Genomic DNA, 15784 nt, shown 5'->3' with positions numbered 1-15784 from the left:
CGGTTAGCTCCACGGGAACGAGAAGCCATCGAAAACCAGGTGCGACAGATGCTTGAAGATGACATTATTCAGCCGCCGAAAGGCCCTTGAGCTTCGCCGGTTGTATTAGTGAAGAAAAAGGACGACACCTTACGTTCCTGCATGGATTACCGCACGCTGAGTCAGGTGACCAAAAAATATGTCTACCCACTTCCACGTATCGGCGATTCACTCGATCGACTATGGCATGCACGTTATTTCTCGTCGATGTATTTAAGGAGTGGGTATTGGCGGATAGAAGTCGTTGGAAGAGACCGGGGGAAAACAGCTTTCATGACACCTGATGGCCTTTTTGAATTCAAGGTACTTTCATTTGGCTTGTGCTCAGCCCCGGCAATGTTTCAGCGGCTAATGGACACCGTACTAACAGGCCTCAAGTGGCAGACATGCTTAGTGTATTTAGATGACGTCATTGTATTTTCTGCCACATTCGATGAGCATGTCTGGCGACTGCACTCAGTATTTCAAGCTATCCGTTCCGCCGAACTGACACTTAAGCCAGAAAAATGCCACTTCTGCTTCGAAGAGCTTCTGTTCCTGGGGCATCTTGTCAGCAGTGAAAGTGCGTGACCTCACCCTGAAAAAATAGCTGCCGTTACGAATTTCCAGCGCGCACTGAGAAAAAGCGGTCAGGAGATTTTTAAAACTGTGGTTACTAGTGACGCTTCACTGAGAACTTCTCGCGCATTGCCTCACCGTTGACCCGCCTTACCAGAGAAGACGTCGTATTCGTATGGAATGACGAACAGCAAAAATCATTCGACGAGCTGTGGCAACGCTTTCAGAAGCCACCAGTCCTCACACACTTTGATGATGACGCCCCGACAACAGTGCACACCGACACCAGCAATGTCGGCTTAGGAGCTGTACTCGTGCAGTGGCAGGATGGCGCCGATCGGGTCATTGCTCAAGCGAGCAGAACTCTTTCACGCACGGAAGAAAATTATTCCACCACAGAAAAAGAGTGCCTTGCGGTGATGTGAGCAGTTATAAAATTCCGTCCATATCTGTATGGGCGTTCTTTTAATATTGTCAGCGACCATCACTCCCTCTGCTGGCTGACGAACTTAAAAGACCCATTAGGACGGTTGGTGCGCTGGAGCCTGAAGCTTCAAGAATTTGACATGACGGTGGTCTACAGATAGAGGAAGCGACATTCAGACACTAATTGCCTTTCTCGTGTGCCATACGAGCCTGCGATGGCAGAAGATGACGATACAGCCTTTGTTAGAGTTGTAAACACTGCTCCTGTCGCACAGCTGCAATGAGACGACCCGGAACTAGAACACATAATTCGCTTTTTGGAGGGTCGCAGTTCAGCTGTACCTAGACTGTTTGCAAGAGGACCTTCATCATTTTGCTTGCGTAACGACGTCCTGTATAGGATGAATTTCACGCCACACGGAAACGACTACTTACTCGTCCCAACATCTCTAAGGAGCGAAGTATTACAGGCATGCCACGATGAACCAACATCCGGCCACTTAGGTTACACACATACGCTATGCAGAGTGAGGCAGAAATATTACTGGCCAAGACTGACGGCGACAGTTCAACACTATGTTCGGACGTGCCTTCATTGCCAGCGCAGAAAAGTTCCACCCGTCAAACCAGCAGGCCTCCTCCATCCTATTGACGTGCCTGTTACTCCATTCGCCCAAGTCGGAATGGATCTTTTGGGCCCATTTTCAACCTCATCGGCAGGTCGCAGATGGATTATAGTAGCCACTGACTACCTCACTCGTTACGCCGAAACAAAGGCTCGGGAGAGGGGCACTGCAAGTAAAGCAGCCCAATTTTTTGTAGAGAATGTGGTGCTGAGGCATGGTGCTCCATCAGTAGTAATAACTGACAGGGGAAGTGCATTCGCAGCCGAACTATTACAGACAGTTTCAAGACTTAGTGGCGCATCCCACCGGCGAACAACGGCAGATCATCTACAAGCAAATGGTCTTACGGACCATCTCAACAAGACACTTGCTGATATGCTCTGCATGTACATTGATGTAGAGCATAAAAACTGGGACGAGATCTTGCCGTATGTCGCGTTCGCCTATAACACGGCCCATCAAGAAACAACACCATTCCGCCTTCTTCATGGTCGTGAAGTCACCACTATGCTGGATGCTATGCTGCCGCACGAGTGCGAAGACGCTGGAACGGATGCTGATTATATCACCCAGCTTGCCCATGAAGCCCAACTTGCAACAACTTGCATTGGTATTAGTCGGCAGCAGAATTACGATTCAAGACGCTACAACCTTCGTCACCGGCCTGTCTCATACGAGCCAGGGGAGAAAGTTTGGATATGGACTTCCATTCGGCGCCGTGGTCTCTCAGAAAAACTGTCAAGACGGTACTTCGGGCAGTATAAAGTTCTACCATGACTCAGTGACATTAATTATGAGGTTGTTTCTGACACTGCGCGTGTTTCTTAAGGCGCCGAAGGAATGCACCGGAAGTCGTGCACGTCGTTCCGATGAAGCCTTATTTCTCTGAATTAACTCATACGTTTCTAATGATTACGAACCACTTTGATTATAAAGCATCGGGACAATGCTTTATTGAATGGGAGGCTACTGTCACGGGTGAAGGCCGGGGAAGAAGACAGAGGACGACGAAGTGATGAGCATGGACAGCAACCATGGTTTTTCCCGAGGAAGACTACGTCAAAGCGGCTGCTCTTTTTTTTTTTTTTTTTTTTTTTGTTCTGTTAATACAGACCTTGTTTTTCTTGGTTGCACTGTCGTCCTGAATCCTGTTCCTATCAAATCGCAACAATATTCGACAATCGCGACAAGATAAAAGCAAAATTAGGACTAGATGGCAAAAAGCATTTTCACATAATGCAGTCATGGTGGCTAAAGCAACTGCAACACAAGAACCAGTCATTACCACAACTTAGTGATGTGGAAAATCCAGCCTACAGTGGCTTTGAATTTTTATTTTGGAGCAAGCACAGCAACAAAAAAAAGCATTTCTATTGTTTTTTGCTCATAAGCTTATCTATAGACGTCAGACTTTGCCCGAACGGCGCTGCGAAAAACGCGTCCACCATCTTCGACACGCCAGCCAATGGGTAGTGCAAAGAGTGCAAGTGAAGATGCATAGCCCTCCTCTTTCGTTAGTCTTAGGGCGCGGTTTCCTGAAAATCAAGGACCTGCCAAGCTTTTTCCTTCAATCCAACCTTGCCACAGAAAAGTAGGCAGCTCACAAAAACAAACTGCGGGTACACTGCGAAAGGTGTTTCAGTTATTTTGGCGTACTGCAATTGGCAATTTAAGTGCAACCAAGGATCGCATGAGATCGAGTTCGAGGCAAACACTCGTACGTGAATTCTGTGATACCTAAATGCACTAAATGTCGGCATACACATGGCACCAAAGTGATGAAGTGCACACATGAGCAATATATCATATGATCACTGGTATAAAGCTCGCTTTATCCGGCATGAATAGCCCTGGCAATTTTTGCTCTTGCAGTTGCATTCTCCATCGATCTCTCGCCTCATGTGCGTTGAACTGTTTTATTATGCATGCTAGGATGTTCTGTTGATGGTTGCTATCCGTTTGTATATACTGCAAATGGGGATACATGCATGTCCACTTTCTCGTTGTACAACGAAAGACAAAACCGAGGCCTCCGAGATAGCTCGGGCAATCGCAGAGACCAACGGCAAGAAAAACCTGATAGTGGTCGCGATCATTTCGCGATTTACCTGTATGAACTACGTGTTCAAATTTCCTAGTTAAAGCCGGAACTTAGAGCCTTTAAATAAAGCCTTACGGGTGTAATGCTGTGTGGTGGCGACAACTTCAGATTACCGGTGGTTGCGACGTGTGCGATGTTTGTCATGCGTTTCACCTGTCTACTGCTTCACAGCGCGCACCGCGGTCAAAGGCTCTGTTAAGCCTCATAAAGTTACCACGGTTCTCTGTCAAGACTACTCAAATCAATAACAGGAGACCTAGATTATCAGACTTTCTCATGCGAACAACTGTGGAGAATGTGAGTATTTCACTTACCTAACACCTTCGCAACAGCCCGTATCTAGGGCTCTCGCCGTTCTGCTTTGCTAGAGCTGCAGAAATCAGTAAAACTAGAGTCCCTCACGTCCCTGGCAATTCACAACGAAACAGTAGCAACGAATGGGGTCTTTTTTCGTAGAGTGTTGAGCTGTTGCATTTGCTCTTGTTTTCACCGTCGTTATGGCGAGAGAACCAGCAAGCACTTCACGGCGGTTCGGTGACGTGTCCGACTAGTGGAGAGTAATTGGTAGCTCTTTTTCGGAGTGTTCAATGTGCAAATACACCTAATATTTAGCTTAGTCGTTGTTTCGTACACTGTAGTGGCACCTGGTTGCGCAGCTAAACTGTGCAGGGGAGTCAGCTTTGCACTACTCAAAACAGAGTCAACAGATGGCCCTGCGTGTCTGCAAAACTCCAGTCTGACGTCTATAGGAGGTCTTCACATGACATTATAAGCAAGGCATGCTAACGTGGCAGCCACCAAAGCCACGGTTGTGTATGCGGTTGCATCAGAGTAAAACTTCAACCAAGGAGCTCGGCTGTACATGTTGTTTGGTATATTTGCTCATGACATCAGACTGCCATATGTTGGATGGCTGAACAACCACAGCTATGAGCTATGTTGGCCAGATGCAGGCACTCACTGCTGCTGCCTGGTGAGCTCAGCTCGGTGAATACCCCAAGCATGAACACCAATCATTTGAATGCACTGCTCTGTTTTTTGTCAGTTCTGAAAATACACAGTACATTGTCGGCATACACACGACTGTTACGTCTAAGTCGACCATTCTTACGATGGTAGTGCCACATGAGGTCTGGCTGCAATCAGTACTCGCACGTCTGATAGAAAAAGCATGGTGGACTGACAGTGCAGGTCACCTCGCTTTATTTACAAAGCATGAGGACCACTAACTACTCACATTGTGCTGCAACAAAAAAATATAACATGATGCATATGCCAATATCCTATTTTACCCAGAGAGAATGTGTCTTGCCTTCCCCTCCTCACAATTTCTCTATAAGAGTCTCACCAACATACTGCAGTCATGTTACCCTGAACACAGAAATGCAACATCAGCTGTATACACTCAATTAGACTACTAATGAAATGAAAATATGCTGCAGCAAGTGTGTTGCTTTCACCATAATTTATTAAAAGAATGACATGGTTAAAACAGGAAAAGAAGGAAACTTGTAGCATCTTGCTACTTTTAACGCAGTAGACCGCAACTAGTATCTTCCATTCAGCCCCTATGCTGTATCACACTTCAAAACAACTGCCAAAGCTGCCCCAAGAGGACACCAGTTTTACGCGCAGAAACCGGGAACAGGTGAACCTCGAAATCGATCTTCAACGATGGAAGATAAGTAACAACCAAAAACATGTAAACATGTTTTTGACTGTTTTTTATGCTTCCGACACCCCGCCGAAATGCAGGTCTTCCAGATTCGCTCTCGAATCTCGCGAAAGCCACACTAGCTGCGTTCTCCGCAACAGTGCAAAGTAGCCAGAGAATGCAGTGCTCTGACTCACGGAGGCGCTTTCGTCGACCCGCAGCTGGAACACTGCCTTAGGATTGACCGATGTCACAAGTGACAAGGCAAGCGCAGCTCCGTCGCGCGCGCGAAGCTACGGGGGCCCATCATGTGGAAACGGCGGGACTGAAGAGAGTGCGCGATCATCGATATGTAAGGCGAGCGAACACGGGCAAGACGACTTACCTGAACGGACGGAGCTCCTGGCCGGGCAGCTAGCATCTGCGGAGCCAACCGCACAGGGCTGCCAATGACGACCCGGGGCGCCAGCGTCTTCTGGCCGACGACGCCTGGCGCTCCGGGCCGGCCAGGGTTCACGTTGACGATCTGCACGCCCGGTGGTAGGATGCTGGGACTGGACACAACCTGCGTGACAACGCTAACGGGCTGCGGACCGGCCTTCGACGCCTGAATGACGCCCGCAGCGGGCGACGAGCAGCGCAGGAACTCTTGGCCCACCGAGGCGGCGGTCGGCGGCTCCTGCTTGATGAGAATCTGCGGCTTGAATGCGGCCTTCGGATCCTTCGGGTCGACCACGATGCGTGGTTTGGTGGGTTGACTGATGATGAGAGGCGTTTGCTGCGAAGCCACATTCGCCAGATTATGAATGGCACTGAGGCCAGGGGTTGTGGCGGGCGTATGCGGGCTGGATCGGATAGCAGTGCTTCCGTTCGGAACACCCTGTATTTTCACATTGCCCCGTTGCTGAATAACGGCGTTATTGACGGCAGCCAGATTGGCCGCGTTAAAGTGGCCCTGCGGCGAATACACAATCTTTATGTCCGAGTTGCTGATCGGGCGCACGAGCGATGTGTTCAGCAAAGCCTGCTGCGTCGTGCCAGTAACTTGGTTTATGTAGCCACTCGCTGGGAGAGCGCCAGGCAAAGTCACCATCACTGTGTTCGTTGAACTGGCCGGAGAAGACGCGCAACTACTGACGCCAACAATATGAGACGTGGTCGCAATCGTCTTTCCAAAGTTCGACACCACGATGCTCGGGCATGAATTCGCAAGCGCTGCAGCCACACCGTGTTTTTGTCCATCGTGCTGCAGACGCTGGAGACCGTCCGAAACTGGCACACTATTGACGTGATTCGTAGTTGCTGAACTGACGCTGAGTTCTTGATTAGGAGCGTGAATTCCAGATGATGAGAGTTGTGACTCTAAAGACCCTACTAATTCGCTTACTACTGACTCATCCACATCTGTGGTCAGCATTTCCTCCAGCGATTTGGCTGACGCCATTTTCGAGTTACAGCTGAACAAAATAAAGTACGCATGCGTGTCCCCGCCAACAGAGAATTGTGGGTAGTGGCGCGCTAATACCACTATCCAGCATGTTTTGTTCTGGCAAAATAAATTTTACAACAAGCTTAAACATAAATTATATTAAATAAATAGTTGTCAATTTAAATTTTTATATTTTTGGTAAAGTTTTTTGTGCGTATAGTAGAAGTATAACGTATTTTACAACTATGTTTTATTGAGACAAGTACAAGTATTAGGACAGTAGTACTTTGCATACTGCTTTCGATGGTGGCGCCTCCTCAGCCGGTTGCGTAAAAACGGGTTCAAGACCGCCATTTCCTCATCCCATGATTAGACCCCAATTGTGGCTGTTAGGCTAGGGTAATCTATTGTGATCGTGTTGGCAGCACGTTATTTGTTCCAGTGTGCACAATGAGTGCCGGTATACCGTACTTAGGCAGCAAAATAAGCCTAATATCAAAGTCAGAGATTCGGTATGAGGGCATTCTGTACACAATTGATACCAAGGAGTCAACCGTTGCTTTGGCTAAAGGTGAGTGTCGGCGTCCTATCTTCCTAGTGCTTTGAGCGTTAGTCTTTGGCTGTATATATGTGCACAATTGTGCAAAATGTATATTGGTGGCCGTGGTCGTTTTTCAAAAACGTTCAGAATTTTCACGTGCCTTCTGTTTGCAGAGGACTGCACAGTACCAAGTGGAAGCAGTAGTTGTCGCCGCTAACGAACGCATCCTATGTTTTAGATTATCAGGTGCTACAAAAGTAGCGCAGAGTACAATTGTGGTCGGGGGAATTTGTAGACAAGTCTCTCTGCAATTGTTCTAGGGAAATGAAAAAAAAAAGAAGCTGGAAGTTGTGCAGGTTTCATTCTTGCGTTGTCATTTTTAGGCTTACTGCTGCGGTACGTTATCAGAGTGAAACTGGCACATAGTTTTGCAAAACGTGCTACGGGCATGCCAGTGTCTGCATATCAAAGCACAACGCCGCTGAACGCATGCACGCCCAGGTTTTTGCTTACTTGCTCGTACGTTTGCAAGACTTGACGCGAAATGTTCATAGCGTTGTGCAGCTACCCCTCTCCCTCTTTGTTATGAAATAGACAACCCCGTTTTTCGCACTTGTGCATTGCATTTGCGTCACGCTTAGTTTTCCTTGTAGCATGTATTGTCATTTAGCTGGTTCGTCACAATTTCCTATGCGCATTTGCTTTACAGTAAATACCGTCTGGCTTTCCAACTTGCCGCTGTTGCATTTCGTAATGCGTTGCCCTCTGCGCGTGAGCACGTGCTTTTTATTCCCTGGTTCGTGTTCTCGCTGATGTGGGGCAATGATTGTGTGCAACCGTTGCTTTGCTTAATCAAAATATCGCACTAGTTTTGTCTTGCAATTGTCTTCGTGAAGGCTGCGGAGTTCAAAATGTCGGAGCCACTTTTCATTTGATGTTGAAGTTGACATGGCCATTATTGCTTAGGTGTCAGTCGTACTTCCGGCATCCTTCATAGTTTACCAGTTTACTCTGACGTTTGTTGTGACCCAATAACACTGCATATCTCGACTATTGACCCACCTTGCACCTCATTTGGGCAATATTTCAAGGAACCCTTCAGCACAATTATCGCATTGCATTTTCGGTGCTTATTCTGGTGTACTGCGAGCAGGAGCGCCTGGAGACTGTTCATAAGAGAAACGGCCTTCTGCTAGGACCTCTGCAGCAGATTTCTGGCTTCAAAGTAGTGCTTAATCATGCAGCACTGTTGTTCCAATTTCCTTGACACCCCATGTTGAATGCAGTGGACATGTAGTCAAATGCAGGCAACCGTAGTCCATCCTGCATTTGATTGCCAAGGGTTAGTTTTCAACCCCTTGCCTGCCGAAGATGAGCTAGGCTTATCCACCCTGACATAAACATTTTCTAGCACCGCAGTTCACCTACATTCTCTTAGCTGTGTTCCTTGGCTTCAACACATTGCACACCAAAATTTCAAAAATGTGCTCAAAGCATGCGTTTCAGCTGAGAAAAACTTCCTTCTTGTAACCAGAATTGACAATTCGCAGGAAAACTACTGTGCATGAGCAATAGCGGCACAGCTAAGAACCCTCTACTGGTGTTTTGGTTGGAAAACATCTGCCCTCAGTCATGCATCACTGTTTTGCCTTCATTGTCCTTATTGAGTTTTCGCTGCTTTTGTCGAAGCAAAACGGAGAAATGAGCTCTACCTTTGACAGGTTTTGGTCGGCGAGGCTATGAGCTGGAAAGAGGTGCTCGGATAACTGCATGTGAAATGTTGGCAGAAAAGTCTTTATTGAAAATGAGTGTGGCGCACGCGACTCTCCGTGGGTGCCATACCAGTGGCCGAACTAGCTTTCAGATCTCGTTGGTGTACCGTGGCAGCACATAAATCTCGCATTAGCGTTGCCACACAATACTTGCATTAATACGCGAGGATGCGCTCTTGTGTATCTATGTACACCATTATTCATAGCACGAGTGAATTAATAATAGCAATAGTGGCAGCTACATCTGTAGTCCTTTTATGTTTAATAAGACAACATTCTGTTATGTGAAGAATCACATGTAGCGTATTGGGAAAGTGTATTCATTATTACATCGATGTTTGACACTTTGGTGATTTTGAACTGAGAGGCAGTTCTATTCAAGTGAACTAGACACGCCTGTGATACGTTCTACTTGTATCTATAACAAAACATAACCCGCTAATGGCAAACACTGTCGTTTTCACACAAACCGCACCTCAGGCGGTGCGCAAGTCGCCGTCACCGTACCTAGCTCGTCGGACAATTCAAGGGTCGACTTTAAGTGTATGACATAGTTCTTCCTTGAAGGAGCAGGAGTGAGGAGCTTCGTGAACCATCGAGGTGGCGAAGTGCATGTATTGCCTCACTTGGTTGTTGCTCAGCCTGAAACACGAGAAATCCTTGTTTTACAGTGTATACAAACATAAACGACATTGTTTCCTTTTTTTTTATTATCTTGTTTCAATAATGGGCATGAATTTTTGGCCCTGAAGCAAAACAAGTGCGTTTGAACCGCTACACAATGCCTTGAGCATGTTAGTTGGCAAAGATGTTTTCAAACCAAAAGCACGAGTGAAGCGTTCCTGTTCACCTGTCGGGAGGCGCTCACTTTTCCACAAATGCTCAATTGGAATGGTGTCTGTCCTCTGAGAGTGTGTGCTGGCTATATCTTCCTTCAAAGCAATCTGTTCGTTTGCAAAGCTGTGCTAAATGAAAAATTCGAGTTCTCCTGAGGGGGGGGGGGGGGGGGCAGACTACACATAGCGGCAATATCTGATCTGATTGCCCGATCTATACTACGTCTTGCCGTATTCGTAGTACATGCACTTAGGTGTAGGGAAACCCCCCACCTTGTGGCACATCCGAGGTTTTTTTCGTGGACTTGCTTGCTCCTGCACTTTATTTCTATGACTGGAGAGGTTAAAGTGTTTTGTGTAGTACAGTCAGTCCTTTTAATATATTCAACACTTTGCATGCAACTTCAAATAGAGTATCTTGGAATGGTGTTATCCACGTATTTTTCTATCTCGCTTGGCCTTAAACAACTTGGCAGGGAAAGGGTCAAATGTCTTGCTTCAAATGTCAAATCTCTACATTGGATACTGCATTTTCCACTGCTATCAAAGACAGTCGAAAGAACGTCGCAGGGCCCCACTGAAACCCAAACTGGTTTCAAAGACCACAAGTGACTTCGCTTTCAGCTTGTCCCAAATCTGTTACCTATAAACCTTGCAAGCTCGCGCTTACAACTAGTAGGTGCTACGCATGGCTCCGTCCATTTTTTTTTTTTAAGAATATATGCTGTACAATATTGAGAGAATATATGCTGTAGCATCAACAGTATAGCATGCTGGCTGGTAAATGGCAGGCTCCTTAGTTCGGTGTGCTATTACTTGGCCATTAGCATTCACTCTTCTAAAGTCTACTCTTGACAACCTCCGAAGCTGAATGAGCGCAGTGCAGGTTTTTCACGAGTAGCCTACAAGGTTCTATTGAGACATGTGTCCTCAAGTTCGGTCATTTTCAGTTCACCAAGTAAAATGGTAGTATCACCCCATGTTATCCGGTGATACCGCACTCCACGAGCCTAGATTAGATTCGGCTACACTTGCATTCACTCAACTAGGCTCATTTAAGTTCAACTTGCCTTAACGAAACAAAGGCAAGCTGAAAACTTAATTTTTCTTTGCTTGGCTTCATCGGGTTTTGTGAAGCTGGCTACGCTTAGTTATGCTTAGAAACCGGTATAAATAAAGACGCGAACCCGGCTGCTGGAAGCAGCGTCGTTGTAGCTGCTACGTACAAATTTGGTGGAGCAAAGGCCGCGACACCCTGTTGTCACTTTGGCTACAAGCACATCAAAGAGAGCGACGCGAGAGGCTTACTGATGCAACTGTTTGCGCATGCGCGCCGCAGCAGGCCTCTTGTCGCTAGATAGCGCTAGATGCTTACAGCCACGCAATGCTGTGGTCTGCGCACTTACGCTCACGCCTGTACATTTCTGTGTAGAACAGTACATATTTGATTTACTCTGGCAACCTTGTCATATGCTTGTCTTGCTCTAAATGGCTACGAACATCTTGTGTGAAGGCAGCTATGCATTTTTGCTTGACCACTCCTAGGTTAACCAGTGACCTTTGATTTCATGCTTTTTATGTGCAGTGCGGTCCTTTGGCACGGAAGATCGCCCTACTGATCGGCCAGTGGCACCTAGAGATGAAGTTTACGAGTACATCATCTTCAGAGCCCATGACATCAAAGACCTCAGAGTGTCGGAACCTCCTAAACCGCAGTCGACATTACCTGGTGGCCTAACAAATGATCCTGCAATTGTTCAAGTAAGTCTGTATTTGTTCTGCATGCCCTATAAAAAAAATTTTAAGTGCCAAACGGTTTTTCACCAGCACAATGCTTCTTTGGAACAGTGCACACACCCGCATTTTAAATGGTCACTGCTGACAAGTTGTTAATGAATCTGTTTAACATTTTTTGGTGAATCTATTTAGTGGCAGGAGCGAATGTGCGAGTGTAGCACGAATGCTAAGAGAGCAGAGACTTCACGGCTGTGGCATGTGTATTGCGGTAGTTTGGCGGCGAGAGATTTTCGGTGTTCAAAATAATGCCACCCTGGCCAAGCACTTACTCTCTCCTCGCTCAATTTCACAGCCATCATTGCCTTGCATACTCTCCGTAAAAACTGTTTTGTTCATGCAAACCAGGTGTTCGGTTTACGGTGGTTTTTAAATCAAGTTCACTATTTATACAGTGCTGTACTTACTTTGGCGTAATTGCACTGGTATCATTGATAATCAACTATTGTGGGCTGCACAAAGGACGCAACAGTGTTCATACCAAATTACGATCGCGTAGTGTTTCGGTTCATACATGAATCTTGCTCCACGTGAACAGAATGCAGAACTATTCTTAAGGTAGGTTTTATCTTCATACCTCATTACGCAACTACATATGTTCTTTAGCAGCAAAGCTCTTTTAGAACATCACTGCACTATAGAGTGCAGTGACGTTCTAAAAAAAACTCGCCGCACCCTTGCCAAGCAACGCACATGCTCTGCAGTGGACTGTTGAATCATGTTGCCTCGTATGGGTTGACGGAACTAAAAAAAAAAAAAATGCTAAAAATTGGTTTCACCGGTGAACTTCTGCTTCAGGGTGTCTACCAACCATGTAGACTGGACATGCGTACACATACACAAAAGAGCAGCAAAGAGACCGCAATTACCACACTGAAAAATCTCTTAAAGCTGCTGAAAAGGGCAATTTGATGCCCAGATTCCTTGCTCAAGTCAAAATCGGACAAACTGCGGCAAGCCGCCATTATTGCTTGGTGGCAGCAATTGCATGCGGCAAGTCGCCATTATTGCTTGGTGGCAGCAATTGCATGGTCTCTCCCGGACCTTCATTGGGAGCATGAACAGCGTGAGCAAAAGCGGGCGGTGGTGCGGCGGCGCACAGCTCTACCACATAGCAACACCAACACTGACATTTTGTCTTAACACCCTCTTTAACAATCTCCATGACTGCCAACTTGTGCGCACAAGGAATGCAAGAAGCTGCCCCAACCGGTCTGTACACAACTAAACAAAACAAAAATAAATTTGGACGATCTCCTCGAAGAACCCTGATGGGATGCAAAGAGGCAGCGTTTTGCCTGAGTAACGTCACTGGTGCATCCATGTCAACGCGGGTGCTGGGGTGACCGCTGGCTTTCGATTGAAGTGATAGCTGGCATAGGTTTCGTAGACGCGTTTCAACGCTACGTTGAGTCATGTTTATTGCCTGTGAGCTGACGAGTCGTCCATATTGCAGGCAAATGGACGATGCTGCAGCTGCGTCTGTCGGGCAGTGCAGAGTGGCAGCAGTGTGCGCGCACTGCGAGCGGTCGCCTGCTTGGCATGGTGCCAACACCTGCGGCACGTGGCTTGTTCGTACGGAGGCACAGTGTTACACTCTACTCAGAGCTGCTTTGCATCTAAAAATTTCGTATGATTTCAGTAATGAGGCATTACATGATGGGTTCTCCCCCTCCCTTGACCACAAAGCACACGTGAAGGCTAGGTGATGTGTGAGAGCAGGAAAGGGCTAGAGGAGAGGTCTGTGAACGGCTGGTTTGGGCACATCTGTATGGCATTGATATAATAGAGGAGGTGCTGTCATGGCAGGGATTTCATCTAGAAATTGTAGAGGTTTTTTGAGTAAACATAAGCAGGAATAATTTCGAGAACAATCTCGAGATAGCCTAGTAGCTTCTTGGCCTGCTTGTCTGCTTATCTGGTGACATTGTGAAGCAGAGGATGGTTTCCTCATGAATTATCGGTTGCAATAAGTTCCCAATATTCATGAGACTCTTGCGTACTTATCCCGAGCATGCAATTGATCTTAAAATTCCATTCATTCGTGTGTGTCCTTCAGTTCGTTTCAGACGGCCGTTAAACTCGGTTTTTTTTTTTTTTTTTTTTTTTCTGTTTCAGGGCTATCCTGCTTTTTTTCCCCCAAGACACTTCTCACATGCCTGAAATCTGATTTGCTCAGCCACTTTGAAAATGCTTTTCAATAAGCGAGAACACGCAATATCAAAACACAAGAGTATTGTCCTCGTATGACATACTGCTTGGTAAAAACGGGATATCTTGCAAGGCATGCTGGTCGTGCCAGCGCGAAGTTCGAAAACTGCAAAAGCCTGGAAAAGCAGACTCTGCGGATTGGTGGCCCCGCCGTGGTGGTCTAGTGGCTAAGGTACTCGGCTGCTGACCCGCAGGTCGCGGGTTCAAATCCCGGCTGCGGTGGCTGCATTTCCGATGGAGGCGGAAATGTTGTAGGCCCGTGTGCTCGGATTTGGGTGCACGTTAAAGAACCCCAGGTGGTCGAAATTTCCGGAGCCTTCCACTACGGCGTCTCATATTCATATAGTGGTTTTGGGAGGTTAAACCCCACATATCGATCAAATGAATCTGCGGATTGGTGACTGCGTCGCGCAAAGTCGGACTGATCATTCCACATGGACAAAAACCTTATAGCAGTCGGGCAATGACATGTAAAATTCGCATGCTCTCGGTGGTCAAAGGAGCATTGCCGTTCTTTTTCAAGGAAGCAACAGATTTTGAAATTTTCAGCAGAACAGTAGTGTCTGTGAAGTCAATTGCATGTTCAGACCCCCGGTGGCAATGTACATTTACTATGCATTGTTGCAGCAATATTGTATGTTATATTGTGCAACATGTATACAGCATGAGCTTGTTTGTAAAGCATGAAAGGTGTGGTAGAACACCTGCTTGCCACGCAAATGACCCTGGTTCGATCCCCACTTGGACCCAGTTTATTTGCATTTTGATTTATTGATAGTGCACACGAGTTCTTTTGCTCACAACCCACACTGACGTTGGGATTTATGGAGGAAACGAGGTCTTTAAAGGGACTCTAAATAAAGGCAACTATTAACTTAACGTCAATTGTTCAAATTGCGGTCCAGAAACCTCCCTCATACTGTCACTTTAGGGCAAAGGAAAGACCTATTTTGAAATAAAAATTGTGCTTTAGTGGTTTGCATTGGATTAGCGCACTTGAAATTTCGCACCTCAAGAAGCGGACAGACTGGAGCTTCCAGAGCGCGCTAGTTTTTCTCAAGTTGCCCCCCCCCCCCCCCCCACGGCTTTTCTTTTTGTTTTTTTTTTTTTTTTTTTCCTTTCTGGTTGGACGGTTCTGGCCACCTGCGGGGAGCCGAGGGTTGCCTGACGCTTCAGGGCAATTTAGTTGTGGAAGCTCTCTGGAAGGTTTTCAGTGGGTTTCGGGCTAACAGAAGTCGAAAAGGTACAATACGCTCTCGTCTGTCTTTATGAGGACTCGACAGATTGCAATTTGGGCGTTTGCTTACTGCGCCTTCGCTTGTCATTATGTGTTGCGTTATATTCTAAAGCCCGTTCCACCTTCCGGGATGAGGCGATTACTAGTGGCTTCGAGTTTTTGAAGCTCTGTTCATAGCTTTTGATTCCCATGGAGCTTCCTCCTGTGAACACTGCGGCGAAGTGTTGCCTGCTGACTGGGTCGTGCACGTGCCTCAAGTGTGTACTGCTCGTTCGTACGCACGTATAGACAACTTTGGAGTTTTTTTTCCATTGTAGTAGTAGTAGTAGAGACCATGGTAGTCGTGAACAGAAAGTGGACACGGCTCCACAAACGAAGACGATTGTGGTTGTACTAGCTCGCTCTGTCCTATGTTTTCATGCGTGAACTTCTTGGAACCTCTGTCCTGCTTACTTGATTGATCTTCGATGGTGATAAAAGGCCTTAGATCGAAACTGTCAGAGGTGCTCGCTGGTCGCGAGCGGCGTGCCAACACACTTCAATCTATGGGCCAGCATATG

At 46.8% G+C, this 15784-nt stretch overlaps 2 protein-coding genes across 7 annotated transcripts in view; one reads left to right on the top strand and one right to left on the bottom strand.

Moving 5' to 3' along the window:
* LOC119186599 (transcription initiation factor TFIID subunit 4) overlaps positions 1 to 6908 on the bottom strand; it is a 133860-nt gene extending 126952 nt beyond the window's left edge. For 3 of the 6 annotated variants that reach the window (XM_075877417.1, XM_075877418.1, XM_075877421.1), the window contains exon 1: positions 5790 to 6905. In XM_075877417.1, coding sequence (XP_075733532.1) covers positions 5790 to 6848 — 1059 coding nt within the window. In that variant the 5' untranslated portion in view covers positions 6849 to 6905. Of the gene's footprint in view, positions 1 to 5789 lie in introns of all 6 variants that reach the window. The other 3 variants (XM_075877419.1, XM_075877420.1, XM_075877422.1) reach the window with 2 other exon arrangements.
* Positions 6909 to 7148: 240 nt separating this feature from the next.
* Positions 7149 to 15784, top strand: part of tral (LSM14 family protein trailer hitch) — a 43556-nt gene continuing 34920 nt past the window's right edge. Inside the window, exons 1-2 of the mRNA XM_037434520.2 lie at positions 7149 to 7404; positions 11568 to 11743. Coding sequence (XP_037290417.1) covers positions 7284 to 7404; positions 11568 to 11743 — 297 coding nt within the window. The 5' untranslated portion in view covers positions 7149 to 7283. The remainder of the gene's footprint in view (positions 7405 to 11567; positions 11744 to 15784) is intronic.

This window comes from Rhipicephalus microplus, chromosome X, assembly GCF_043290135.1.
Source record: "Rhipicephalus microplus isolate Deutch F79 chromosome X, USDA_Rmic, whole genome shotgun sequence".
Classification (NCBI taxonomy): domain Eukaryota; kingdom Metazoa; phylum Arthropoda; class Arachnida; order Ixodida; family Ixodidae; genus Rhipicephalus; species Rhipicephalus microplus.
The sequence above is the reverse complement of the archived record's forward strand: the minus strand, read 5'-3'. Positions and strand labels throughout refer to the sequence as shown.